Here is a 27076-nt window from a genome sequence, read left to right as displayed (position 1 = left end):
CTGGGGCCAAGTAGGACAGGATTGCTAGGTTGAATGAGCAGTCCCTGTTCCTGGGTACCTTGGCAGACTGGAAACCTCCTGGTAGTGACTAATGTGGAAATGCGTTAGTCTGGGAGGATCTGGCCCAGCCCTTGGTTTTGACCACTGTTTCTCTTTCACCAGACCGTGGGACCAGTGAAAGGTGCTGCTGCACAGTCCTGCAGCAATTGAAGTGGTCCTCAGGGTCACTTGAGTTAAGGGAAGTGCGTATTAGTGTCCTCTGGCTGTTGTAACAAACCCCACAAGCTTCGTGGCTTGAAACAGTATGTATTTGCTCTTACAGTTCTGGAGATCAGAACTGAATCTGGATCCACATGGCTCTGTTACTTCTGGAGGCTCCAGGATTTGTTTCCTCTCCCTTCCCAGCCTTCGGAAGCCGTCCAGATCCTTTGCTGGTGGTCCCTTTCCTCTATCTGCAAAGCTGCAGCCTCTTTCTGTCTGTCCCTCTGCTTTTGTTGTCACATCAACTTCTGACTCCTGTATCCCTCTTGTAAGGACCCTTGGGATTGCATTAGGCTCACCCAGGGATCCTAAGGATAGTCTCCCCATCCCAAGATCCTTGACTTGATCACATATGCACAGTCTCTTTTGTCATATAAAACAGCCATAGGATCTTTATATCCAGGGACGATTAGGGTGTGCTTATTCTTTGGGGGGGGCATTGGGGAGGGGTGAAGTCTACAGTAGTATGTGTGTTGGATGCTCTAGAAGTGGTTGAGGAGGCCTTTCTGAAGGAGGTTATCTGACTGAATTCGTGTAGGGAGAGATGATCTGGGACACATCCCAGCTCTGAGAAACCACATGAGAAAATGTCGGGGCTAGGAGGTGGTGGGGTTAGTGAGGCACGGGTGGGTGGTCCTCCCACTGAGACGAGATGCCAGGGCCTTTGCTTCCCTTCCAAGGCCAGGCTGAGGAAGTTTTCTGGACTTTAGTCTATAGGCCCAGACTTCCTCCCAGAATTCAGGTGGGAAGGCTCCATTGGCAGCCACGATCCCCTTTCCTTCCCAGCAGCTGAAGTCCTGCTTCAAAGACCCAGCCACACTTGGTGGCTCCTGCTGTTCTGGGTTGGTGGGAAAAGGAATTCACGAGGGAGTATAAATTCGTGAGGGGAAATGACTTTTGAACCAGCTGGCCTGGGTTTGTGGCCCAGAAACCCTGATGACACTGTTTGCACAGCCTCTGTGATAGTCACGTTGCTCACATGGAACATATCGAACACAGTCATTCCCCAGGGAGCCTTCCCTTGTCCTGCCTTAGGGTGCTTAGAGCCCCTGAGTCTCTGGGGAGGGGTGGGAGGGACCCGAGTGAGGAAGCTGCTCCGGCAAGGGACAATGACCCAGACCCTCTCAGGGATCCTCCTGTCCCACGGAAAGCCCCTGTGGCTGTGGTGAGAGGTGGTCCCCCACACCTGTGGTAGAGGGGGAGCCGCAGGAAGAGACAGGCAAGAGCCAGGCGTGGGGCGGTGCTGGGCCGTGGGTGACAGCACAGCTGAGTGAGCTCTGCGCCCTGGCGTGAGATCTCTGCGGCCGTTCCCCTTGTTCCTGCCGTGCTTGTCTGGAGAGGCTGCAGCTCTCCTCTGTTGCTTCCTTCTGGTACCCTTTCTGTGGACGTCCTAACACAGGACTCGGGGGTCATCCTTCTGGGGAAGGTCCAAGGCGGCTGGCTGGCCGGCCAGGTTTGGAGAGCCTTTGGACTGGGTAGGAGGTGCATTTGAGAGATGAAAGGAGCCCCTGGGGAGGTGTGCAGGCTGGCCCGTGTTGGAGCAGCTGCCTCTGGGAGAGTGCCCTGCTCTTTCTCTGCCTGCCTCTAGGACAGGTGTGTCAGGCTTCCGCTGCTGGGGGGTGGGGTGGTGAGGGGCGGAAGGTGAAAGGATGACATCAGCCTCCTCCGCACCTGGAGCCAGCCTCTCTGAAGCAGCCTGTTTTCTGGGGCGTCTCCAGAGTTGACCCACAAAGAGGGTTGTCCGGTGAGTGCCCCCTCCTTCTCCTGCTTTCTCCTCAGCAGCCCGCTGGCCAGGGAGGGAGGACCAGAAGGGAATGTTGCTGAGTCCTGGGGATTCCCCAGGGCCAGAAAAGGAGAGGTTCTCTGGAGGGTTCCAGGTGAGTGCCCCGTGGGACCATCTTTTCTTTCTTTGTTCCTTTCCTTTGCCCCCCCCCTTTTTTTTGGTAGGCTCCACACTGGGCATGGAGCCCACTTGGGGCTTGAACTCAGGACCCTGAGATCAAGACCTAAGCTGAGATCAAGAGTTGGCCACTTAACCAACAGAGTCACCCAGGCACCCCGGGACCATCTTTTCTCAAGTTGGTGGTCGGGGAGCAGGGTCCTTTTGCCTCAGTGACCAGAGGCCTGAGGACAGAACATGAGGGCTAATAATGGGTTTTGTAATTTTTTTCTGTTGGAAGCATGAGTCTGGGTTAGGTTGGGGCATGGGGCTGAGGCCTCATGAGGAGGAGAAGGATGTGAGACTTGACCCCTGTCATCTGTTGTGGGAATCCAAGGGGCCTGCTGCAGCCTGCCTCTCTGCCTGGGGACATTCGGAGAAGCTACTCAGAAGGGAGGGCCAATAACCTGGGGAGGTGTGGGCAGAGGAAGGGTGTGGATTGTGTTCATATAGAGAGAGAGTTAAAAAAAAAGAATCCTTCCTCTCCGGGACCCCCCCCCCCCCGCCATGTTTATCTGAGCTACTTCTTCGGTCCATCAAAAAGAAGGGCTTAGGGGACCATCACAGGTGTGGGACTGGAGATACCAAGTTTTCTAGAAGACTGATTCACTGATTGATGATTGGACTGACTCATGTTGAGAGATGGAAGAGGTCATGGCAGGGGGAGACTTCGGGAAACTGGAGACTGGGTGCGGTAGGAGAAGGAAGGTGTGGGCATCTGGTTTGAGGGTTAGGCGGCTCTCTGCCTGTCTCCTTTAGGCTCCCACTTCCCCAGCCAGACTGTGTCTTCCGGATGCGTCTGAAGACCTAAGTTGCAGTCATGGCTTTGAGGTGAACCTTGCAGTTTGGGGTGATACTCAGTGGAGAGGAAGGAAAGGTTGCCTCTGGCTGGGGCATGTGGGCAGATGCAGGTGCTGTCTCTCTGGGAGTCTGAACTACACACAGAGTAATGGTTGGGCTTAGGCTTTTAGGACCAGAGTGCGCTCAGATTGAGTGCCATGGCTCTGCTAAGAGCCTCCCACCCCCAGATTCTGCCTTGTTTGCTCTCCCTGCTCTACATGCTTGTCATCCTCCCTTTTGTGTCTTTTCATTCTTTTCCAGGATTTCTCTTGTCCTAGAGAGCCTTGTGGTCCTGGGTCTCCTGATCCCTGCAGAGCTTGTCTCATGCGGGGAATTATAGTCCGGTCCTGGTGACCTCAGTGACCTCATGCTTTTTCCCTTTTCCATGACCTGCGATCCTTTTACCTGGAATCTGTATTTTACCATGTTGTTCCAGCAGGAGGGTAAATTGCCAGATGTAGAGTAGCAGGTCTAGAAATGGCTATGAGGAGTCTTTACTTTCATTCCTTTACTGTCTCCATGGCTGTCATAGGATAAAATGAAGTATCATGTTAAAAGCCGTGATCTTTGAAGACTTAATAAGTCCCTTATGGCTTAGGCTGAGGCAAGGCCGTAGCATCCAGGCCTGTGACTAATCGTTTGCCTCTGGCCCTGGCTTGTGTGAAATCCGTTAGGGAGACAGCAGGCAGGGGAGTGGGAACACTGGGGCTTGTGTGCCCAAGTACACATCCAGGCTCTACCACATGCTGCTTTTGTGGCCTCAGGTTTCTGTATCTGTAAAATGGGGTAGTGATAGTACTGAGTTAGTAGAGCTGCTAGGAGATGAAAGTGACTCGCTGTGTCATGGCAGTTAGAACCCTGCAGCACTCGGCTGGTATGCTTTGTTTCAGCCGCAGGGGGCTGCTGGGCATGGAGGTGGGGGCTGCTGGGCACAGAGGGGGCTGCTGCTGGGTATGAGGGGATTGCTGCTGGCATGGCTGCTCCTTTGATGACGTGAGCTTGCTTTTCAGGGAGATGGCTGCTTCCACCAGAGATTTCTCCAAGGAGAAGAGATGCTCTTGTTTTGTTTCAGGATTCATAGGGCAATGGGGGTCCCTGAAGAGTGACCCTCAGAAGGCCCCCCTGAGAGTATAGAGGGAGTGGTGAGGGGTTTTTTAAAACTGATTTGGCCAGCTGTGAAATCCATCTGGGACTTAGCATCCCCATAGGGGCTGACTGACCCCAGGTTTGATCTGGGAAAGGTCTTAGGTCTTAAGTTTCTGCCCCATTGTTCCAGCTGTGACTGAGGACAGCTGTGTGTGGGGGGTGGGGGGGCCGGTGGGGATGGGACAGCCAGCGGCTGGGGGGTTGGGAGGGACGGCTGCAGCAGGCTTTGAAGGACTCCAGAGTCGCATGGCCCTGGGGGTTAAGGACTTGGGTGGAGTTTGGATCTTTGTCATTCTTTGTGCAGAAATGACAGAGCTTTACCCTGTGGGCTGGTGCTTTAGAAAGGCCCAGCTGGTTAATTTTAAAGACTCTTTTGAGGAGGGAGGGAACAGCAATAGTGCTGCATTTCCCAAGGGGCTCTCGTCTGAGATGCTCAGGGTTTCACCAAGATGAGCCTGTTAATTCTCCTTTGTTGTACCTGGAAGGGAGGGAGAAGGCAGGATTGGCTTTAGTGTGCCCTTGTGTCCTTATCTGCAGCTGGAGAAGCTCCTGGAGGTCACTGTGGCCACACCCAGAGCTGGAGCGGGTCCTGCTAGCCTCTTGACTTGAGCTCAGTACAGGTGCCAGTTTGTTTGCCATTGTCTCTTTGCCAGATCGCCGCTACGGCCCCTGAGCTCGGATCACTTAGAGTCTAGGGCAGGGGATCTCAAACTAGTCACAGTCACAGAGGGAGTGGTCGGGGTAATCCTGCGGTGCCTAAGAGTATGTAGAAGGGGGCATCCAGGTTTGTTTTCTGGGGACTGGCTTCTAATCTGAAACCTAAGGATTGGGCATAAGTGACAGGGGTTGGGGGCGAGTATGGTTTGGGATAGATGGGGTGGGGGGTGTGGTGCGTGGGGACTTGGGAGTAATGTCCAGGCAGAGAGAATATTTGCAAAAGCCAGGGCCCAGGGCCCAGGGGTGCTGGCACAGCCAGGGCACTGGTTCCAGGTTTGGGCAGAGGCACAGAAAAGCAGGGGGAAATTCAAGATTCCTGGAGTGATGGCACCTAGATCCTTCTTGTAGCTGTAGCCTGTGGTCTAGCAATTTCTGAGCCCTAGAACTAGTGGTGGAAGGCTTTGGGGCAGTGCAAGTGAGGGTGATACTCTGGAACTCTGTTCCTTGTGCAGACAGCAATGAGATACACATTCTGGAAAGGGGTGGTGTGAGCCGTGGTCTTCTGGAGTTGGGGTCCAGTGTTCCTGTCCTTCCCTGAGGCTTTAGCCCCTCCTAGACTTACTGCTCTAGGGTTTTCCAGGTGGGCCTACCTGTGAACAGCCCCACCTGCCCAGGGATTGAAGTCCACATGAGTCTGTGTTTGCCTTACCTGGGAGCAGTTTCCTGCCTCCTGTGCTACCTGACCTCACTGTGCTAAAGGGAGTTTAGGGAAACTCCTCAATGGCTCAGCCCTGGGGCATTTCCTGTGCGTTGAAATCTTGACTGAGTCAGGGCCTTACCGGGTGCTGCTGGTCGGGAGCCTTTGGATTCTCTCCTCTGCCTCCCCTGTCAGTATCTAGAAGGTTTCTGTTCGTGGTGCAGCTGCTGGTGCCCCCGGAGATGGCATAATCCTGAGGAGAATTTTACTCTCTGGCACGTGTGTCATCCTAGATCCTAGGAGCAAAGTCTTCTGCTGTCCCTGCTGGTGACCCCAGCACAGGCCCCGACAAGTGAGCACTTGGGAAGTGCTTTTTGACAGTTGTTATCATCACTGTCTCGTTGGTTTATGGAGCCCTTGCCCCGTGTGGGGCACCACGTTGAGACCCATCGCTGTGGCAGGTCACTGCATCCCGGGGGACACGGCCCCAGTGTAGGTTCTGAGAGGCTGACTACTTTGCCAGAGCAGCGGGGCTGGGCTTTGGGTTTCGTCTGAAGGCACCCCGATGGCTGCTCTGGTGGAGACGTCCTCTCTGTTCTCCTGGGGCTTGGGTTTCTGAGCCCTTTATTGTCCTTGGATGCGGGCACCCTTTCTTCCTGGGAATGCCAGAGCTGTTGGAGTCAGGAAGGGATGTAACTTGGGCATCCTTGTGCACACTTGTGGAGTCTGACAGAAGGGACTTCCTCAACATTCACAGCTGTTGTGTTTAAAACTGTGGTGAAATACACAAACATAAAATTTCTGTTTTAACCATTTTTAAGTGTATGGTGGTTCGGTGGCATTACGTACATTCACATCATTGCTCCTCTATCACTACCATCGTCCAGGACTTCTCTTATCTTGCAAAATGGAAACTGTACCTGTTAAATACAAACTCCCCATTCCCTCCTCCCCCAGCAGCCACCGTTTCACTTTCTGTTTCTGTGATGATTCTGAGATCGAATTCTGTGTCTGTTCTGCCCAGAACCTCCCTGGAGTGCCCTTGCTAGGCAGCGATGCCAGGATGCCCGTCTCTGCCTCCCTCCGCCAGGATGGCAGCCAGGAGCGACCGGTGAGCCTGACCTCAAGCACGTCCTCATCGGGCTCCTCCCGGGACAGCCGTGGGGCCATGGAGGAGCCCAGTGGCTCCGGGGCGTCGGCCGAGAATGGGGCAGGCTCCCCGCGTGGCCGGCATCCCCCCAACGGCAACACTAGCTCCAGCAGCTGGCTGAGCGGGAGGGGGCCGCTGTCCCCGTTCGGCGGACGGGCCCCAGCAGCCCCAGTGCACAAGCTCAGCTACCTGGGCCGCGTGGTGCGGGAGATCGTGGAGACGGAGCGGATGTACGTGCAGGACCTGCGCAGCATTGTGGAGGTGAGGCCCTTCATGTCTATGGCTGCGGTTCCGAGGCTGCCGTGGGGCTGGCCTCCTCCTCTGGGTGGCCCACCTCGCTTGGGAGCCCGCTTCCACCCCTGGAGGGAGAGTTCTCCCTGACAGCCGCGTCAGAAGAAGTCGCCTTCCCTTGGAGCAGCGGGGAGGCCTCGTGTCCCTGCTCCAGGGCAGCGGGTTGGGGGTAACCTCAGACTACTCCTGCTGCTTCGCGACTTTGGATCCGATGAGGAGCTGGGGCCAGGACCTCCTGCAGACCCTCGGTTGGTGGGGAGGGGCAGGGACCGCTGTGCTCACAGACATGGAACCCAGGGAGGAAACTGGCCCAGATGTTGCCCATCTGTGCCCGGATCCCTGCCCTGCTGTTTCCTGGCTGCGGGGTCTCAGGCACTTGTGTGAGGCCTGAGCCTCAGGTTCCTCTGTGAGATGAAGACGCACCCGCCTTGTGGGGCCAGCACAATGTGCTTCACCCTGCGGTGCCTGGGCAGGTGCCTGGGTGGCTGCCGCTGAGGAAGCCCTCTGGTCTTGGTGAGAGAGGCGTGTTTGTTTCTACTGTAACAAATTAGCACAAACTCGGGTCTGAAACGCAGAGGTTTCTTCTGTGTTGGTTTAGGAAGCCAGAAGTTGAAAATCAAGATGTTGGCAGGATTGGGTCCTTCTGGAAGGTCTGAGGGGAGAATGCATTCCATGCCTCTCTCCTGGCTTCTACCAGGAGGTTGCTGCCAATACTTGGATTTCCTTGGCCTGTAGATGTTCTATCCTGATCTCTGCCTCCATCTTCCCATTGCTGCCTTCTCCATGTCATCTGTGTCCTTTCTTCTTATAAGGACACCTGTCATAGGATTGAAGGCCCACCCTAAATCCAGTGTTCTCTTGTCCTGAGATCCTTGACTGATTATATCTGCAGAGACCCTATTTCCAAATTAGGTAACCTTCTGAGGTTCCGAATGGATATTGATTTTGGAGGGAGAGCTGTCCAGCCCAGTACAATGGGCAGTGTCTGTGAAGTCTCAGCTGTGTCAGTGGAGGACAGAACTAGGTGTAGCTGGGGAGGACAGGACTGCGCCGGGATGGGCTGGGTTCTAATGCCTCCCTCCACACAGGACTACCTCTTGAAGATCATCGACACACCTGGGCTGCTGAAACCGGAACAAGTTAGTGCCCTCTTTGGGAACATAGAAAACATTTATGCACTGAACAGGTATGGAATGGGCCTAACACACAGCATGTTCTGCCTGTGAGGCCCATGTGGGCCTGGAGGCCGGAGGAGGAGCCCTGGATGTCTGTAGTCTCCTGGGCTGTGACATGGGGGCCTGGAGCCTGATCGCTGGGGTGCGTGATGGTGGTCCCTCCCTGTACAGGGGGTTAGTTAGCACCCTGTGGTAGAGGGCGTGTGGGACATGTGCCCCCTCAGGGAACTGCTGGCCTCTGGCACGTGACGATGCTCTTCTCTCTACCTTTGTGGCCCCTCTCTGTCTTGCATCTTTACCCCCATTTGCACATCTCTTCATTTCTTCCTCACCTTCCTGCTGACCCCATGGAAAGTCAGGTCTCCCTGAGGGTGATCTTACCCATTAGGAGAATGATAGGCCAGACAGAATGTGATGGGGGAGGCTGAGCGTGGCCCAGTGAAGGGCTGCTTCAGGGCACAGCGCTTCCTCGAGGCTCGGCGTGTGTTGCCTGGACCCATAGATTCCCCAGGGAAGGGACCCTGATTGGGAGGGGCAGTGGCTGAGGGGACAGCATCAGTAGACAGGAGGAACCTTACCCTGGGCCCTTTAATGGGGGCCAGAGGGGCTCCCTGCTGGTCCGGCTGCAGAGTCTGGGAGGGCAGGTGTGGGGTGACTTGGGCTGGCCAGTGGTGGGTTGACGGGGAGGCATCAGGGGAACCGTGTGTTTAGGGTTTCCCCTAGTGCCCCATCTAAGTTCTACGGGTACTGGGACTCACCCTCTTTCTTTCTCTTTTCTGCATCCTTTTGAACTGGGAGCCTTTGGCTACTTTGGGAGTCCCCCCTCTCTCTCATTCTCCCTTTAATCTCTGCTTTTGTGTGTTTGACTCCTTCTGCCTGCAGAGGAGCTGTCTCCCCTCCCGAGGTGGGTACTGGTGTCCCCTCTCTTTTTCTTGCTTGCTGAGCATGTGGGGGCCCTTTGCTCCCCACCTTTGCGGCAGTGCCTGGTACTTTGTGTGGTTGCTGGCCTGGGCGGGGCTCACTCTGAGGATGGACGCCCGGACTCTTTGGCATGACACCAGGGGCTGGCTGTGTATCTGGGCACCGGGAGGCCGGGGAGGGGCATGTGGGAAGCAGTGGAGGCTGTGTGCCGTCCAGGGTCTGATGAGCACTCTTCTGTCCTCCAGCCAGCTACTCCGAGACCTGGACAGCTGCAACAGTGACCCTGTGGCTGTGGCCAGCTGCTTTGTGGAAAGGGTGAGAGGGGCTGCTGGGTCCTTGCCTCTTGTCCTGCCTTGCTGGGGGCTCCGAGACACAACAGTGCCCAGCTTAAGAGGGTGTGTGAGTCCTGGAGGCCTCTGTCCAGGGGAAGTGCAAGGTGCCCTGCCTCAAATGGGAAGGGCATTCTGGCCTAGAGCCAGCGGCTACTAGATGAATGAGATGGCCCAGACAGATGGGTCCCAGGATGGGTCTGCAGGTGTTCAGGGAATAGGGGGCAGAGTGTGTTCACGGGGGTGGGGAGGGGGTCAGGGCCATGTCTTTGCTATACCCAGGTTTAGAGTCAAATGGGAGGCTCCCAGAAATCACCATCTTTGGTCTCCTCTTAGAGTCAAGAGTTTGATATCTACACGCAGTATTGCAACAACTACCCCAAGTGAGTAATTGGGGTGGAGAGGGGAGGAGGAGTTATTCTGTGGGCCTGGAGCACCCCACATTCCCATGCAGGCCTTCCCAGGTGGTGACAGCCTCTTCCCCCGCACTCCCAGCTCAGTGGCCGCCCTGACGGAGTGCATGCGGGACAAGCAGCAGGCCAAGTTCTTCCGGGAGCGGCAGGAGCTCCTCCAGCACTCTCTGCCCCTGGGCTCCTACTTGCTGAAGCCCGTGCAGCGCATCCTCAAGTACCACCTGCTGCTGCAGGTAGCCCAGCCGGTCTTCACACCGTGGGGGTGGGTGGGGGGTCCGTGGGGTCGGGGGGATGCAGGCCTGAGCCTGGGCTGCCTACGTGCCTGTCTTCCGTGCAGGAAATTGCCAAACATTTTGATGAAGAAGAGGATGGCTTCGAGGTGGTGGAGGACGCCATCGACACCATGACCTGCGTGGCTTGGTACATCAATGACATGAAGAGAAGGCACGAGCATGCGGTCCGGCTCCAGGTGCTCCGGGGCTGGTCGCCAGAGGGACTGGCAGGCTGGGGAATGCCGAGGGCGGGCTTCCTGGCTCGGTGGGCTTGGTGGGGATTGGGGGGCGCCTGTGGCTACGTGTGCCCAGTGGCTGTGTCTGTAGGAGTTTCTGGGGCTCCGTGTTGCCCCCGGAGGGTCATGAGCAGCCTGACTCTGAGGGTCGGGGCTTCTCTGCTGTAGGAGATCCAGTCGCTGCTCATCAACTGGAAGGGGCCAGACCTGACCATCTACGGAGAGCTCGTCCTGGAGGGCACGTTTCGTGTGCACCGCGTGCGCAACGAGAGGACCTTCTTCCTCTTCGACAAAGCGCTGCTCATCACCAAGAAGCGCGGCGATCACTTTGTCTACAAGGGTCATATCCCGGTAAACAGGCTGCTCTCACGGCCTCTGTCCCTTGGCCCTCTTATCCTTTAGCCCCCTTGCAGTGGGCTAGGCTCCATTCTTTCCTTTTTTTAAAACAAAGATTTTATTTTTAAGTAATCTCTCCACCCAATATGAGGTTCAGACTTACACCCCTGGGATCAAGAGTCTCTGGCTTTAATGTCCGAGTCTGTCAGGCGCCCGCAGGCTCCGTTTCTTGACCCCCGCATGGGCCCTGGGTTGGAGTGGATGCAGCCCAGTCCTTCTGAGATTACTCTCCCTACCTGCATGGGTGGTCTCAAGGGGCTAGGACCCCAGGTCAGCCCCCGCCACTTCCTGTGCTTGACTGTGCGCTCCCTCTGCCCCAGTGCTCCTCCCTGATGCTGATCGAAAGCACCAGAGACTCCCTGTGCTTCACTGTCACCCACTACAAGCACAGCAAGCAGCAGTACAACATCCAGGTGAGGGCCGGGCCAGGGGGGTTTGGGCTGGGGACACACCTGCCACCGCGGCTCGCGTAGATGTGTGGGGACTCCTGGTCTCCCTCTGTAAGGTGGGGATCCTTTGGGCATCTCTTGGGTTTTTGTGGAAGAGTCCAGGTAACCTCACAGGTCCCGGCACAGGCCGTCTTTCTGCCTCGGCACCCCTGACGGAAGACTGGCCCATGGCGGATGGCTTCAGGCTTGTGGTCGTAACCCTGGCTCCCTCTCCCTTGGGTCTTTTCAGGCCAAAACAGCAGAGGAGAAACGGAGCTGGACTCACCACATCAAGAGGCTCATCCTGGAGAACCACCACACCACCATCCCGCAGAAGGTGAGTTCCCGGGATGCCCCACCTACCCCTTGATGGGGTGCAGGGAGAGTCAGCCAGCTCCGGGGTCCCACCAGTGCCTCATCCCTGGAGGACGTTGGCCTCACTGGACACTGGGGGTCACTGCAGGGGGTACCGTGGGCTTCGGCACAGCCCTGGGGGGTGTCCCAGTGCAGCAAGAGCAAGTCGGTGGGCCAAGAGAGGCATGAATGTAGAACGTAGTAACTGGGTGTGTTTCCTTTCCTTCTAGGCCAAGGAAGCCATCTTGGAAATGGATTCCTACTGTAAGTGTACCCTTTCTGCCTGCTTTCTCCCTACTTGGGCATATCTCTAGATCCGTGGGAAGCTCTGCCTGAGACTTCTGTTCCAGGGAGCAGGGAGAATGGGGAAGCTCTTTCTGTCAAGGGCTAGGGGTCTACTGCAAGACCAGGGGCGTAGTCTTGGCTGGCCGGTGGGGCTCCCACTGCCTACCATTTCTGAATAGAAGATGGAAGAGGAGGGAGCTCAGCATCTTCTGGCCCCTGGAGCTGGGGCAGGCAGCAAAGGTGTGGTCAGAGTCCAAGCCCAGGCTGATTGTCCGTCTTGTGTGCAGATCCCAGTCGGTACCGCTGCAGCCCAGAGCGCCTGAAGAAGGCCTGGTCTTCCCAGGACGAGGTGTCCACCCACGCGCGACAGGGGCGCCGACAGTCTGGTAAGGGAAGGGCGCTGTGGGCAGAGTGGCTTCCCCACAGGACTCTTGACCAGGAGGGGGACTGTCTGCAGCAGCATTTGGGGCTGGCTCTCTCCTCCATGGACATCCTGGGAAAGGGCAGGAGGGAGGACCGCCAGTCCCACGTGGCACGTCCTGTCCCCGTGCTTGTGCTACCCTCCAGCAGGCACTTTTTTCCAGGCCCTTCTTGCCCACCAGGGCTGGGCAGCCCACCTTTTCCAGGGCCCTGGGAATGCTTGTTCACTCAGGCCTCCGTGCTCTTTCTTAGCTCTCCCGGGACCAAAACTTTGCTCCTTTGCACTCAGGATCCTGGGACTCAGCCAGGAGCGACGCTCAGATGTCAAGGGGATCCCCAGCCCAGTTCTGGAGCAGAGCAAATGCAGGACGTGGGGAAAAATGAGTTAGACATCAAGTGGCACCAAATCCAGACAGGAAATATTTACTTTGGGTCTCAGGGAAAAGTTCCATTTTCCTCTGCTGGGTTTTCTTCCATGACTGGGCTTGCTACTGTGTACTTGGATTTATTGGAATGAATTGTCTGTTGAAGAGGAGAAAACCTTGCTTTTGTTCTTAGCTCTGGGGGTGATAGGCTGTGTGTTTTCTGTGTCTGTTTGTACTCTGCTCTTCAGTCCAAGGCCCAGGACAGATTTAGCTTCCGCTGGGCACCTGGTGAACACAGATGAGGTGAGAGTTGGAATGAGAAGTGTCTCAGAGGCCCCTGGAGAGAAGATCCGGGAATGACTGGCGCACTGTCCTGGTGTGGATCTCCAGGGTGCACTGGGCTTTGGCTGTGACCCATGAGTCCCCTGAGCAACTCTGGGGATTGTGTCATATTCTGGAAGATAGAGCCAAGTGGTCTCTGGAAAGCTTTTGTAATTTTTGTTTTGTTTGGTATTACCCCCAGTGGATCTTGAACCCTGGGCAGATTTGTGACGGTCACAAACGTTTTATGACACCGTGTGTGAAAAGCCCCTGACTGGGGGTGTTACTTTATAGGTTTCTGGCCCTCTTCATTTTCCTTTCTTCTGAGATGCTCTTCCTGTCTTTCTAGCCTTCCCCTCTACCTTGTCATGTGGCTTTGCATTGGAAGCTTCTGGCACATGGAGGAGCTGCTGGTGGTGGTAGGAACTGCGGTGCCGCCTGTCATGACATCAGCGTCCACACCGTGGCTGTCATGGCGCGCAGGCAGTGAGTTGTTTCAGAGCTCAGTCTCTGCTGAACTGAGATTTTAGCCTGTGAATGAGTTGGGTTCTGCCTGCTTGTTTTCGTACTTTAGTCTTAACCATTGTGAAACAAACCTCTCTCTAAAGCATGCTTCATCTTCTGCAGCTTCTTAAGGTAGAGGATGCCAACCACTGTGGAACTTTTCCTTTTCTGGCACCAGTGTGACAGCATCCGTGGGGCGTGTGCGCTGCTTGGGGCAGGGGGTCGCCATGGTGGCCGTGCACCCGAGGTGTGGTATTCCCCTTACCCAGCAGGTCCCCCCCCCCACTAACCTGGAAGCTGTCCCCTCTTACCCGGAAGCTATCCCCCCTTACCTGGCAGCGTGGTCACAGTGTCCTTGCCTGGAGCGGCTCTTCTCCCTGCTTGTTTGAAAGCAGTCGATTGAACTTGTGAGAAGTCTGGGTAAGGACCGGCCAGCAAGGGGTGCCTCATTGGCTCAGTCAGAGGAACATGCAACTCTTGATCTTAGGGTCATGAGTTCAAACACTGTGTTGGGTTTAGAGATTATTTTTATTTATTTATTATTTCATAGACAGCGATCACAAGTAGAGAGGAGGGCACAGAGAGAGGAGGAAGTAGGCTCCCTGCTGAGCAGAGAGCCTGACGAGGGGCTCGATCCCAGGATCCTGAGACCATGACCTGAGCCGAAGGCAGAGGCTTCAACCCACTGAGCCACCCAGGTGCCCCGTGATTATTTTTTTATTTTATTTTTTTTAAAGATTTTATTTATTTATTTGACAGCGTGATCACAAGTAGGCAAAGAGGCAGGCAGAGAGAGAGAGGAGGAAGCAGGCTCCTTGCTGAGCAGAGAGAGCCCATGCGGGGCTCGATCCCAGTCCTGGGATCATAACCTGAGCCGAAGGCAGAGGCTTTAACCCACTGAGCCACCCAGGTGCCCCCCGCCATGATTATTTTTAAAAAGGAAAGTTAAAAAAAAAAAAAAAGGCCAGCAAGTTGCTGAGAGGGAAACGGGGCCCCTTGTAAGCCCTGCAGTGACAGCTTGGAGTCCCCTGCTCTGCCACTGGGCCTCTTCTTCCCAGAGAGCTGAGATGGGCAGAGTGGTATGCTCTAGATAATTAAGGTGCTGCTGTCATTGCTTGTCACTTTTTTTTTTTTAAAGGATTTTATTTATTTGACAGAGAGAGAGACAGTGAGAGAGGAAGTACAAGCAGGGGAAGCAGGAGAGGGAGAAGCAGTCTTCCCGTGGAGCAGGGAACCTGATGCGGGGTTCGATCCCAGGACGCTAGGATGACCCGAGCCAAAGGCAGACAGATGCTTAATGACTGAGCCACCCAGGTGCCCTAGCTACTTGTCACTTGTTAAGTAGTCTTGATTACAAGTTTTAAGATGGACGAGTAGGGCATTTTGTGTTTCTCACTTTAAAAGCTCTCGGATTTGCAGCGTACTTAGGTTGTGCAGATGGTGTGCGTGGATACACACGTTTCAGTAGAAGAAACTTGTGCATTGCGCTCCCCTGTAAGATTTTCCTTGGCCTCTGAGTGTACCGTGGGCTTCCCAGTTAACACCAGCTGGGCAAGAACCTTGTGGGGTAAGGTCACGGCTCTGTGGAGAGGTCCCTGGACACATGTCCTCTCCTACCAGCTTCTCTCAGGTCTGTTTCCAAAAAGGCTGGGATACAAATTGGTGACACCATCAGCCTAATGGGTGTGTTTTATATTTTGTTCCCAGAGCCTGGTCAGCCCTCGTTCCTCCGGGCCACACTCCCCAGCAGGCAGCGAGGCTTCGTGGAGCCAGGCCTTAATGGCCGTAGGAAGTCGGGTGCGACCTCTGCTTTCTAGCCAGGCTGCTGCAAGGGGGCTTGGCCTTGGGTGTAGCTGTTGTGCTCATGAGCTTGTTGCAGGGAAGGTGGGGCTTGAGGTAGAGCTCAGATCTCCAAGGATGCGGCGAGTCGGTCTGAAGGAGGCAGCTTGGGACTGCAGATCTAGAAGCTGGGGCCCTGGGTGAGATGCACTGATGCAGGGATTGTGGGCGGGGCTGTTCCTGCGGGGGCGGCAGTCATGGAGCAGGTCTCTGGTGCTGGATGGATGTGGCCCAGGCCCTGCCTCCCTGTGGGAGTAGGTAGGAGGGAGGGGGTGCCCAGGCTGGAGTGGACTTTGAGCTGCTGGTGGCGGTGCGGCTGTGAGCATGGGACCAGGGCCAGACACAGCTGTTTCCAGGCCTGCACTGACTGTCCGTTCACTTTCCTTCTCAGAGCCAACCAGACATCTGCTCAGGCAACTCAGTGAGAAAGGTGAGTGTGCGCGTGGCCAGCCATTCCTGCCAGGCTCTAGGGTCGGGGCAGGGAGGTGACACAGGTAACCTTCTGGGTATCGAGGACAGTTTGGAAGGGTCCCTGCCTCTCTTCCTCCCTGGAGGTGGGCCTCACCCCTTGCTGTCTGATGAAGGGGCTGAGCTCGCCTTCCTGCATACTTCTAGTCCCCTGTCCTTGGGTGACAGTCCTTGATGGACACAGACCTGTGCTGCTCTTCCCCCAGGGCCTTTGCTCTGGCAGTCATTCCTTTGAAAGCCCAGGAGACCAGATGTGGGTTCTGGGTATAGGATCCCCAGGGCACCCTTCCTTGGGGGGCTCCTGGTCTCTGTAAAGAGGCTCTTTCTCCTGCTTACTGATCTCTTCTCCCTGCCTCCTTGCCTGTGTGCTGGGACCTGGCCGTGGCAGGTGCAGCCAGAGCAGCAGGAATGAAGGTAAGGCCCGTGGGTGAAGAGAACTGGCCTGCCAGAGTGGGGTGGGACTGCCAGGTCAGCGCCCTGGCCCCTTCAGCTTCATCTTTGTGCAGTGGACAGATACCTGTCAGGCCACTACTGTGTGCTGGACTCTTGTCACAAGAGTCCCAGAGATGAATAAGCCACGGCCCTTGCCCTGGGATCCTTCTGTACCCTTTCCCTGGAATGGGACCCTGGTGTTGGCCCACCCTGGATCTTCCACATTTTCTTTCTCTGGGTAGGCAGGCCTCTCTGGGTCTTAAGTGTCTGACCCAGCTTTCCCAGGTCCCAGAGTCCCACCTTGAAGACTCCCACCCCTGTCCTCCCTCTGCTCTGGTGGAGACCAGGGGTTGGGTATTTAGGTGTGGCTTTCCCCATGTAAAGCCTCCACACCCCTAGCCGCTGGCGGGAGGAGGGGGCTTGCGTGGAGGCCAGTCACAAGGGGGTCTTCTGCTCTGAACAGCATGCAGGCAGTGCCGGTGCTCTCCTGGACTTTGGGCGGCCTCCTCGTGCTCAGGGTGTGCAGCCGGAAGCTGAAGGGGCTGCCCGGGAGCAGGAGGAGGAGGAAGAGGAGGTGGTGGTGGAGGAGGAGGAGGAGGAGGAGGAGGAGGAGGAGCGGGCCTTTCAGGTGTCTCTGGAGGACCTGGCAGGGCATGAAGGCAGCGAGAAGGGGGCCAGGCTGGAGCCCCCAGGCTCGGAGGAGGAGGAGGAGGAGAGTCTGGCAGTGGCGGAGCAGGTAGCCGACTTTGCCAGCTCGCTGCTGGCCGCCCTCCACTGCTGGCACTATCGGGCCAACGCTTTACTTTTCTCCCGGGGCGCTATGGTGAGGTGTCTCTTTGATCTCCCCTCCTCCTTGCATGTTCCCTGGCCAGTGCATGCCCATCCGGGAGTTCTCTCCCCTGCCCTCCCACCCCCTCTGTCCTGTTCCCTCACTCCTGCCATTAGCACCTAACCCCTTGCCCGCTGTCACGCCCTGGTGAGCCCTTGGCATGTGCTGTTTTGGTTCTGGGCGTGAGCTAGTGTCCTACCCAGTGAGCATGACTAACGGGGTGGGGGCGGCAGAGAAGGGGAGAAGCCAGCGGGTTGGGCTTTTTGGAGGCTGCACACCCGGTGGGGAGTTCTGGATCCCCCAGACCTGGCGGTTCAGGCTCAGGTCTCAGGCTGGCTCTCAGTATGGCCCAGACCCCTTGGGGCTCAGAAGGTTTGCTCTTGTGGGGCTGCAGAAGGGTTGAGCTCCCAGTTGTCCCAGGAGCTGACAATGGCCCTCTGTTTGCTTCAGGAGAAGGGGCGCAGGGAGTCCGAAGGCCCCCAGAGCTGTAGAAGATCCAGCAGCCGATCTCCAACTAGTGCTGAGAAGTGCGTGAGCTTCGAGTCCACTTCTCCCCGGCTAGAGGTGAGCGGCCGGCGGGCAGGAGGGCCCGTGCAGGAGAGCCCAGAGCGCAGGTCTGTGGGTGGGGCTTGCTGGCCCCAGACTCGCTTTTTGGGCCCATGGGGACAGGGATCCCCCCACAGTCTCGGCCCCTTTAGGAAGCCGGTCTGGCCTCTGGGCCTGTGGTGGGGTGAGCAGGTGGCCTTCCTGTGAATTAGAAAAAGAAGACCCTTTTTGACAAGATGCAGTCGTTTGTCAAGGGCCCTGTTAGCAGAAGTAATAAGATCTTAGGTCCCTTCAGCCAGGCCTCCTCGTATAGGGCGTATGACCCTGCTCCTGCCAGCTAGACAGACAGTGGACTCACGCCTGAGCCCCCCGACTCTGGGTTCTCACATGTACTGGCCACGTCCTCCATGTCCGATGTTTTATTTCTTCTGTTCCCCTCAACAGCTCAGGTAGAAAGAGGCTCAGAGAAGTTGAGTGACGTGCCTGGTGTTGGGCAGCTTCTGAGGGGCAGAGCTGAGCTCAAACCAGTCTGTGATTTAGAAGCCCACATTCTACTTCCTGCCACATGCTGTGTGGATGGAACCCATACCTTTGTTTTCTCAAAGTTACAAGAAAAAGGGTAGGAGGCCTTGACCTCAGACAGGCCTACCAACCCCGGCAGGTCTGAGGAACCTGAAATTGGATTGGAGTCTGGGGTGGTGGTGTCCTATGATAATAGGAAGCAAGCAGCATGTATAACTAAGTTTTCTAGCAGCCATGTTAACAGATTATTTAATTATTAAATGTTAGCTATAATTTCAACATGTAAGCAATGGAAGAAGCTATTAAGGACATTTTATATTGTGTATGGTGTTTTTGTGGTCTGGTGTGTGTTTTAACCCTTACAGCTGTTCTCAGTTTGGACTAGCCACATTTCAGGTGGTCAGAAGCCGTTTGTGGCCAGCAGCTGCTGTGTTGGGAAGTGCAGGCCTTGCCCATGGGTCCTGCTTTGCAGACTCTGGACTAGAACAGTTGGGATTGGGTCTGGTTCCTCTGAATGTGGAGTGTCTGCCCTTCTTCCTCAAGGCCTCTCTGGGAAGCTGCCTGTACTGGCTGATTTCACGGTGCAGATTCTTCAAGGTGGTCAGGAGGAGGTTCTTACATGTGCTTCTTCCTTCCTTCCCTGTCTGCTGGGCATTGGCCGCGTTGTGGCTAGGGCCAGAGGCTGGCTGGGAGGAGCCAAGTCCCTGTCTTCACCCACTCTGACGGGACTCTAGCGTGTGGTCCTGTTGCCCTCTGGACCCTCATCCACACAGGACGTCCTGGCCCCTCTGGGTCTGAACCCAGAATAGCCTCCGTGTGCCTCTAGGGCTTTAGGAAGCTGCCTCTCCAGCAGGCATACCCTGTGCCGTGTGCTGCCACGTTGTCCCTGTAGCTCCCAGGCAGGCTGTCCCTGAGAGGTGCCACCTCTCTACCCCATCTGTGTTCCCAGGATTTTCCTTGCCTTTTTTTTTTTTTAAACAACCCAAGGCCGGTAGCTGAATGATGGCCGAGGGACCTCCGCACGTTCCTCTCCCTAAGGCCGTGTCTCTCCCACTCTCGGGTTGTGTTCATTCTCATTGCCTTTGGTCCTAAACTGCATGCCCTCTCACTGGGCTTTGAGCAGGTCATGCTGTCCCTTTCTCTGGGTCTCATGAGGGAGGGTTTTGACTCATAGGAGCTCTGTTGTCCCAGGTTGAACCAGACCCTGAGCCTGAGCTGGAGCAGGAAGTATTTGTCGCCATGGAAGTTCCCAGCATTGAGGAGATGCCCTCAGACACGGAGTCTCCAGAAGTCCTGGAAACACAGCTTGGTGCCCACCAGGAGCTGCTGGGGCTGGAACCCCCGGGTGACATGGTGGGCTTCGTGGTGGCCGAGAGCACTGAGGACCTTAAAGCTCTGAGCAGTGAGGAGGAGGAGGACATGGGGCCCACACTGGACACCGAGAGCCTCCTGCCGCCCTCTGTGCTGGACCAGGCCAGCGTCATTGCCGAGCGCTTCGCCAGCAGCTTCTCTCGGCGGAGCAGTCTGGCATTGGAGGACGGCAAGGCCAGCGGCTTCGGGAGCCCAAGGCTGGCGAGCCGCAGCAGCAGTGTGCTCAGCCTCGAGGGCAGCGACAAGGGCCCAGCCTGGCCCGGCAGCACCACGGATGCCCTCAGCTCGCAGCCGCCCCCTGACAGCACTGTGGGAGTGGCCACGGACAGTGGCCCTTCGGTCAATGGGTTGGAGCCCTCAAGCCCAGGCTGCCCAGCAGAGCCCGACAGGCCTTCCTGCAAGAGGAAGGCGTCGACCCTCTCCACCCGAGACCGGCTGTTGCTGGACAAAATCAAGAGCTACTATGAAAGTGCAGAGCACCGTGATGCAGGCTTTAGCGTTCGGCGCCGGGAGAGCCTCTCCTACATCCCCAAGGGGCTGGTGAGAAACTCTGTCTCCAGATTCAACAGCCTTCCCAGGCCAGACCCAGAACCCATGGCTCTGCCGGGGCATAAGAGGCAGGTGGGCTCCCAGCCGCCTTCGTGGGCTCTGTGTGACCTCCCGGGAGCTGGCCAGGCTAGTGCTGGGGAGTCAGCTCCTATCACAGATGCTGAGTTCCGGCCGTCTTCAGAAATCGTAAAGATCTGGGAGGGAATGGAGTCTTCCAGGGAGAGCTCTCTGCAGGGGCCTGGCCAAGGCCAGGCCAATGGTTTTGACCTGCACGAGCCCCTCTTTATCCTGGAGGAGCACGAGCTGGGGGCCATCACTGAGGAGTCGGCCACCGCCTCCCCTGAGAGCGCCTCCCCCACGGAGCAGCCCAGCCCAGCCCACCTGGCCCGGGAGCTGAAGGAGCTGGTGAAGGAGCTGAGCAGCAGCGTCCAGGGGGAGCTGGTGACTCCGCTGCACCCCCGCATCGTACAGCTCTCCCACGTGATGGATGGCCCCATGAGCGAGCGAGTCAAGAACAAGGTCTACCAGCTGGCCCGCCAGTATAGCCTCCGCATCAAGAGCAAGTCTGTGACAGGCAGGCCTCCTCTCCAGTGGGGAAAGGCAGCTCCCACCATTCCTTGCCTGCAGGAGGAGGCCGGAGCACCCTCAGGCAGCAGAGGTACAGCCATGCGGGTGGGGAGTGGGTCCTTCCTGCAAGTCTGGGGTGGAAGAGCCTTTTAAGAGCAGGTTGGCTCCTGGGGGAAGGTGGCCCCGTAGAACCATGACCAAAGAGGGGGCTGGACTCCACACACAAGTGGTGTGACCCCGGCCGGTTAGTCCAACACCCAAGGCCCAGCGTGTGGCCCTGGTTGAGCCTCCTCACGGCCCTCCCCGAGCCCTACTTGTGGAGCAGGGACCTTGGGAGGAAACATGGCCATGGGCCTTCTCTTCCAGGATATTTGTAAAGGTTCTTGTCTTTTCCTTTGACTCCTGACTCTGTTCACTAGCTTTTCTTCATTCTTCCCATTGCCTACCCCCTGCCTTTTTCTTTTTTTAAGATTTGATTATCCGACAGAGTACAAGCGGGGCAGAGGTAGTGGGAGAAGCAGGCTCCCCACTGAGCAGGGAGCCCAATGCAGGACTCCATCCCAGGACCCTGGGATCTTGACCTGAGCCGAAGGCAGACGCTTAACCGTGGAGCCACCCAGGCACCCCCCCACCCATTGCCCTTTGGTAAAGGGACTGTGGATGCTGAATGATTTCTCTCTCCTCACAACCAAAACCCCAGTAAGCAGCCTTGCCTGGAGCACGAGCAGAAGGCAGTGCAGAGTCGTCGCTTGCCCTCTCCCGCCCCGCCCAGTCACTCAGTCCATTTACTCTCTCTTCACAGGTAAGAGAAAGCCGGTGCTGTCCCTCCTCAGCGATGAGCAGATGGTGGCCCAGGAGCACAGCCCGCCCAAGCCTGGCTCTCCTCGGCATTTCTCCTTCAGCCCCACTACTGCCAGCCCGAGGACCACCTCGCCTGGGGCCCGGCCTTCCTCTCGAAGCCCCCTCAGCCCCTTTGACACTGAGACCTTCACCTGGCCTGATGTCCGAGAGCTCTGCTCCAAGTATGCCTCCCACGACGAGGCATTCCAGGCCGAGGGTAGCCGGCACCGCGGCCCGCCTGTCAACCGCAGCCGCTCGGCGCCTGAGAACATGGTGGAGCCCCCTCTGGCGGGCAGGGTGGGCCGCTGCTGCAGCGTGGGTGCCAGGAGGGGCCAGGGGGGCCCAGAGGCCGCCCAGCTTGAGCCTCCTGGGAGGTTGCCCCAAAGCAGGCCGGTTGGAGAGGAGGCCCTGTATGTCACGGCGGACCTCACCCTGGAGAACAACCGGCGGGTGATTGTCATGGAGAAGGCGCCCCCGCCCCGCTCCGTTGGGGGACTGGAGGAGGGCAGTGGGCAGAGACCTCACACACCAGTAGCCACAGTGGGACAGGGCCTGGATTTCCAGGAGTCTGGAATTTCCAGGAGTCCAGAGTATTGGCAAAAGGAAGAGGGTCCCAGGGACCCAGCGGACCCAGGCCAGCAGGGCAGAGTGAGAAACCTGCGGGAGAAATTCCAGGCCTTGAACTCCGTAGGTTGACTCCGAGTCCTGGGAGAGGGAGGAGCTGTGCAGCGGAGGGACGAGGAGGAACCTTGCTGGGCTTGCCCACAAGCCTGGGCTCCCTGGGCTCACATAAGCCCCTGAAAGAATGGGCTGATGTGCTCAGCCAGTGCCTTCACCTGCTGGGAATGGCCCAGTGCTCCCCGGGGCTCGTGGTGACTTTCCCAGGGCCAGCTGAGCCCTGCTACCCACCCAGGCCAGTGTGGCCACTTCCCTTGTATATAGTTCTTGTCTAGTAAGAAGCCAAATATTTAAGCTCTCCTCTTCCTGGGGGAATAAGCTGTGCTCTGGCCTCCAGTGTTGGGCTGACCACTGCCAGGCTGAGGAGCCTACCCAGGGGAGCTGTGGAAGTGGCCTGGGGAGGCTTTGCTCTTTAGTTGTGCCTTTTCTTAGGATCCAGGCAGGAACAAGACCCATAATTTATTGTTTCCCATTCTGTGGTGCAGTTGCGCATATGTCTGTGAGTGTGTGTTCTCCGGTTGTTGATTCCTTTCGTGTGAATAATGTAATGGACTCTGTTCAGGTACTTTTGTAGGTTGTCTTGCTGACCCTGTGGTTGTCGCTCATGTACATACATTTCATTATTTGCCAACGGTGCAATAACGCTGCTCACCAACCAACTTGTGTCTGCTCCTCACTGGGCCTTGGTGGGGGGTGAAGGGGTGGGGGGGTTGCTGACTGAGGCCACGGATGCCTCAGGGAGGCGGGCCGTGTGGTGACTGCTGCCACATTCTCTCTTGCATCAGTCGTGCTTGCGATGCATAAGGCAGCAGGGTGTGCGGGAAGGAACCTGATCTCTGCCTGCCCTGGCCTGGTGTCCTGCGGGGTTCGGAAATAGCATCATGCTAGCCTTAAGCTCTTTTCCTCAGGGACCAATGTTGGCCTAAAAAAGGTGAGGAAATGAACATTTTTCTAATGGGCAGAAATTTCCAATGTCTGGTGCCTTTTCTCTCCCTCTCTAGTTCCCAGGAGACCTCCTAGGAGACAAGGATTCTAAATTTGGAGCCTAGACCTGTCTTGCGGTGGCTTGCAACGTCACATCAGGAGAGCAAATGCACTTTTTCTGGGGATGGAGCCTCCGTTTTCATCCTATTTTCAAAGTGCCTTTTCTCAAAAGGACTGGGAGTGCCTGCCGATTTCTGATTGGGTTTTCTGCCCTTTCTCTGTGGTGGACCAGCCTTGTTTGGCCCTGTTTCTGTAGGCAAGTGTTCCACTGGTCTGCTGGGTCAGGGCTCCGTGAGCTTCTGATCTTGCAGGACAGACTCAACCTGAAGGCGGTTGTGCAGAGTCTGAAGAGGTCAGGGGGAGAGTGGAAGCCAGGGGAGGCCTCTCCTAGGCAGAAGCAGATGGGGCAAGCTACCTGCTGTCCTGAATGTTCTGTGACCATTGCTACTCGTGCTGGGAATAGTTGACTCCTACCAGGTTTGGGGTTTGATGCTCAGGAGCCAGAAAAGTACTGAGGTGAGAGGACACCCAGGTTCTGGTCCCAGCCCTGCCTGCCATTCATTAGTTAGGTCACCTGAACTCTTGCTTTTTTCCCCTCATCTATGATTTGGAGAAAATGGATCATATACTGCTTCTCAAACTCCCTGACTCAAAACTTTTTGGAGGGTAGGGCCTGGGAGGTTTTAGTGAATACTTTCCCCCAGGTTATCCTTAACCATCTAGGTATGACTGGGAGCCTAGAACCAGCTCACAGGTTCTCATTCGCTCCCACTGAGCGTCGTCCGTGGAGCCTTTTGAAAAGTGATGCCGGTTTCATCCACCTAGACCAAAAGAACCCGCTCCCGCGCAGATGAATCTCGGGCATGGCACCTCTAATTCCCATGTCCAGCGAAGGCCAGGAGCTCTGTGGGGAAGGGCTTGCTGCAGGCCCTCAATGTGGTTGACTGTATGAACAAGTGAGCTTCTGTCAGGGTCTCTGGTGAGGCACAGCAGCTGGGCCTGGGCACGAGACGCTTCGGGGACCAACCAGAGACTGGCTCTCCCTCTGTCTCCATGGTGGTCCCTCCCTGCCCTTACTCACTCAACCACCATTCCTTGGTCCAGTTCAGAGGGAAACAAAACCAGTCAAATAAGTAACAGAGAAAGATGGAGCATTATTGATTTATTAGAAAACTAGTAAATGGGTTTTCTCTGGTTGGTGGAAGCACATTTGAGCAGGTGGAGGACAAGGCCCAGCTGGCCCCAGGGCCAGCACCAGATTGTGTGGTCTGTGCCCAACAGGGCTGCAGTCTTGTGGAGCTGCCTCCTCCCTTGTGTCCTCCCTGAGCTTGCTTGTCCAAGGGACCAGGCCGTATGGTCCTCTGGATCCTTGCCCGCTCCCGCTAAAGGGTGGAGAGCGAGATCCAGGACCAACCTTGGGAACCCTAGCTGCCCTCCAATAGGCAGGAAAGAGAAGTGGTGTGGTGGGGACGCTGAGCCTTCCACAAGCTTCCAGTTAGGGGTGCTAGTTTGTGGGGGCTGAGGGGATGCCCGGCGACCTTCCATACTGCCCTCCCCCCACCCTCAAGCAACCATGAGGGGCCAGGGGATGAAGGGGAAGGAGAGAAGGAAGGAGGACCACCTGACCATACCCAGAAGGAGCTTCCTCTAAGCTGCCCTGGGGAGGAAGCCTGTAATGCTGGTGTGGACTGGAGCGTGTCAACCTAGTTTGGGAATACTGCGAAAAGATTGCAAAGTAGAAAATGTAAGGAGGGGAAATCCCTTGCCGGGGCACAGGAACTTCACCCCCTGTGGCACAATCTCCCCAAGCCGGCCTTCTATAGCTTCAGGGCTGTTGGGTGAGTGTCTCGGGGCCTGCGTGATGGGGGAGGGGTGCCTGGGGAGCTGGCAAGAGCCAGTGGGTCACATGCGGCTGGCTGCCATTGCCCAGTCCGGGAGTCCTGGGGGACTGGTGGGATCCTCCCTCTTCCTTTGGGGCCCTTTCAGTCTTTGGGCTATGGGATTGCTTGCTGGAAATTTCTCACCTCAGTTGCTACTTTGGCACGCATGGAAGGAAGGGCGGAGGGCACCTTATCTCCCTAAAGACTGGTCCAGGGAAAGAGTTGAGGAAGATGGTTGCCACTACCTGCTCTGCAGTAAGGAACGTGCTGTTTGCCTTGGAGCACGACATGCCCTCAGATGCTCCAGAGGCCTTCATTGCCAGGTGAGTGTAGTCACTGCACGGCCTCCTGCCTCAGTTTCCCCAGAGGGAGAAAGAGGCTGGTGAGTGGTATATACTAGTTTCCCTGTAGATGCTAAGAGGGATGTAAGGTTAGATGCATAGAGGCCAAGGGAAGACCCTGGCTACAAAGGTGAGACCCACCCCTGATCTGGGGATGTCAGGCTCCCGTGGAGAACTTCCCTCCTGCTGTTCTTGTTTGAAGTTAGTTAGCTACCCTTTGGCAGGGTGGTTCTGATCTCTAAGCTGTGCCTGCAAGAAGGGCTCCTGGGAAGGCCTAATAACTCTGGGTGCCTACCCCTGTGGTTGCAACCGGAACCTCACCCCCCTTCCAGAGGAATCATCTCTGTGTGCCCGAGGCTCCGCATAGGGAAGGTGATAGAGTAGCAGCTGAGGCCCCAGGGACTTAGGGTCTCTTCAGGGGGAAACACTTGCTGCCCCTAGTTTGATCCCTCTTTTGGACCTAAACCCAGTGAAGATGCTGGGTTGGAGCTGTATTGCTTTCAGAGTGGTGGGGGAGATCTTTGGGAACGAGTGCCCTCTTTCCCCCAGAGTTTGGACCTTCACAGCACGGGGAAGGCAGGGTGGGGGGAGCCTCTCCCTGGGGAAATTGTGCACAGGGCTCCTTTCGGCTGGGCTTGGGGAAGGGGGTGTTAGATGTTTGGTGGCCTTTGTACCCATGTGACTTGGTAAGGACCTCAGGAGAAGCTGAGCAAGGGGTGCTGTACCTTCATGGCCCAGCCCTCGGCATTTGTCGTAGTTTCCCAGCGGTGGTGTGACATGGGTGGTAGTACCCAGGTTACGGTTCCGTTTGCTGCCCAGAGTGATAGGTCATGAACTTCACTGTCTGTTCAGCCAGTACCCTCAGATGGTACCAGCTACAGCCAGGACATTGAGCCTTTGGCTTTGGGCTGCTTCACTGCAGATGCTGGCTATCCATCTTCAGTCTGGGGAACTGTACTGTCCCTAAGGGACCCTGGGTCTGAGTTGGACAGTGCTGGTTTGCCTGGGAGTTGGGGAGGATCCCAGAGTGGAGAAGCAGAGCCTTGGGCAATGTCAAGGTCTGTCTAAGAGGACCAGCTTGAGAACTCTTGCTCCCTTCCACCACCTGTGGTGGTATCAGAGGGCCCCGGAGGCAGTGGAGGCCCTTACATTTAGGACCCACCAACCTTGGTAGTGCCCCACCCCCACCTTTTTTTTTTTTTTTTTTTTTTTTTGGTGAGAGCAAGAAGGTGGAAGGGATATGGTGGCCCCTGAGGTATGAGTCCCAGTTCCAAGGAAGCCCCGTGGGAAAGAGGCCCCTTGTGTCCCTGGGGTCCCCAGCAGCCCCTCGGCTAGAGCTAGTGCCCTGGGTGCCTACCTGAAGCTTCTTCCTCATGCCCCTAAGGGGCAGCTCAGGCATTTCCCTTGTTCTCTTCCATTTCCCTGGCCTTGACCAAATGGGAGGCAGCCCCAAGCAAGGCCTGCTTTGGGAGTGGGCAGCATCTGAGGAACCTCCTCTGTCTTTTCCAGTTTTTGTGGGGCTTGAGGGCCAGAGGGCCCTCCGTCGGGAGGAGGGGGCAGGCGGGAGAGGAGCGCGGGCGCCTGGGAAACCGTTTCCCGCCCCAGGGGCTCCTGCCCTGGGCGGGAGCCTGGGCTGCATGGGAGCAGAGGCGGGTAGGAGCCGGCGGAGGCGGGCAGCGCAGCGCAGCGCAGCGGGCCCCTGGCCGCCGGCCGTGGTCGCGGTTGGAACAGGCAGGCACAGGCAGGGGCAGGGGAGGACTGAGCCCGGGCTGAGGCCGAGGGCGCCCCGCCAGTCCCTACACGGCCCGGTCCCGCCGGCGGGGCGCCAGA

General features: G+C 56.8%; 1 protein-coding gene across 5 annotated transcripts in view; it reads left to right on the top strand.

Annotated features, from left to right (window-relative positions):
- PLEKHG3 (pleckstrin homology and RhoGEF domain containing G3) overlaps positions 1–22700 on the top strand; it is a 41235-nt gene extending 18535 nt beyond the window's left edge. Inside the window, exons 1-19 of one of the 5 annotated variants that reach the window (XM_044232212.1) lie at positions 2062–2138; positions 6565–6951; positions 8070–8167; positions 9323–9392; positions 9743–9789; positions 9902–10052; positions 10157–10288; positions 10496–10678; positions 11044–11136; positions 11402–11488; positions 11736–11769; positions 12078–12176; positions 15108–15197; positions 15631–15669; positions 16096–16121; positions 16603–16962; positions 17419–17532; positions 19228–20614; positions 21326–22700. In XM_044232212.1, the coding sequence (XP_044088147.1) occupies positions 2076–2138; positions 6565–6951; positions 8070–8167; positions 9323–9392; positions 9743–9789; positions 9902–10052; positions 10157–10288; positions 10496–10678; positions 11044–11136; positions 11402–11488; positions 11736–11769; positions 12078–12176; positions 15108–15197; positions 15631–15669; positions 16096–16121; positions 16603–16962; positions 17419–17532; positions 19228–20614; positions 21326–22059 (4194 nt within the window). In that variant the 5' untranslated portion in view covers positions 2062–2075 and the 3' untranslated portion in view covers positions 22060–22700. Of the gene's footprint in view, positions 1–2061; positions 2139–6564; positions 6952–8069; positions 8168–9322; positions 9393–9742; positions 9790–9901; positions 10053–10156; positions 10289–10495; positions 10679–11043; positions 11137–11401; positions 11489–11735; positions 11770–12077; positions 12177–15107; positions 15198–15630; positions 15670–16095; positions 16122–16602; positions 16963–17418; positions 17533–19227; positions 20615–21325 lie in introns of those variants that run through there. The other 4 variants (XM_044232214.1, XM_044232213.1, XM_044232216.1 and 1 more) reach the window with 4 other exon arrangements.
- The last annotated feature ends 4376 nt before the right edge of the window (positions 22701–27076 follow it).

Source organism: Neovison vison, chromosome 13 (assembly GCF_020171115.1).
Source record: "Neovison vison isolate M4711 chromosome 13, ASM_NN_V1, whole genome shotgun sequence".
Lineage (NCBI taxonomy): Eukaryota > Metazoa > Chordata > Mammalia > Carnivora > Mustelidae > Neogale > Neogale vison.
The sequence above is the reverse complement of the archived record's forward strand: the minus strand, read 5'-3'. Positions and strand labels throughout refer to the sequence as shown.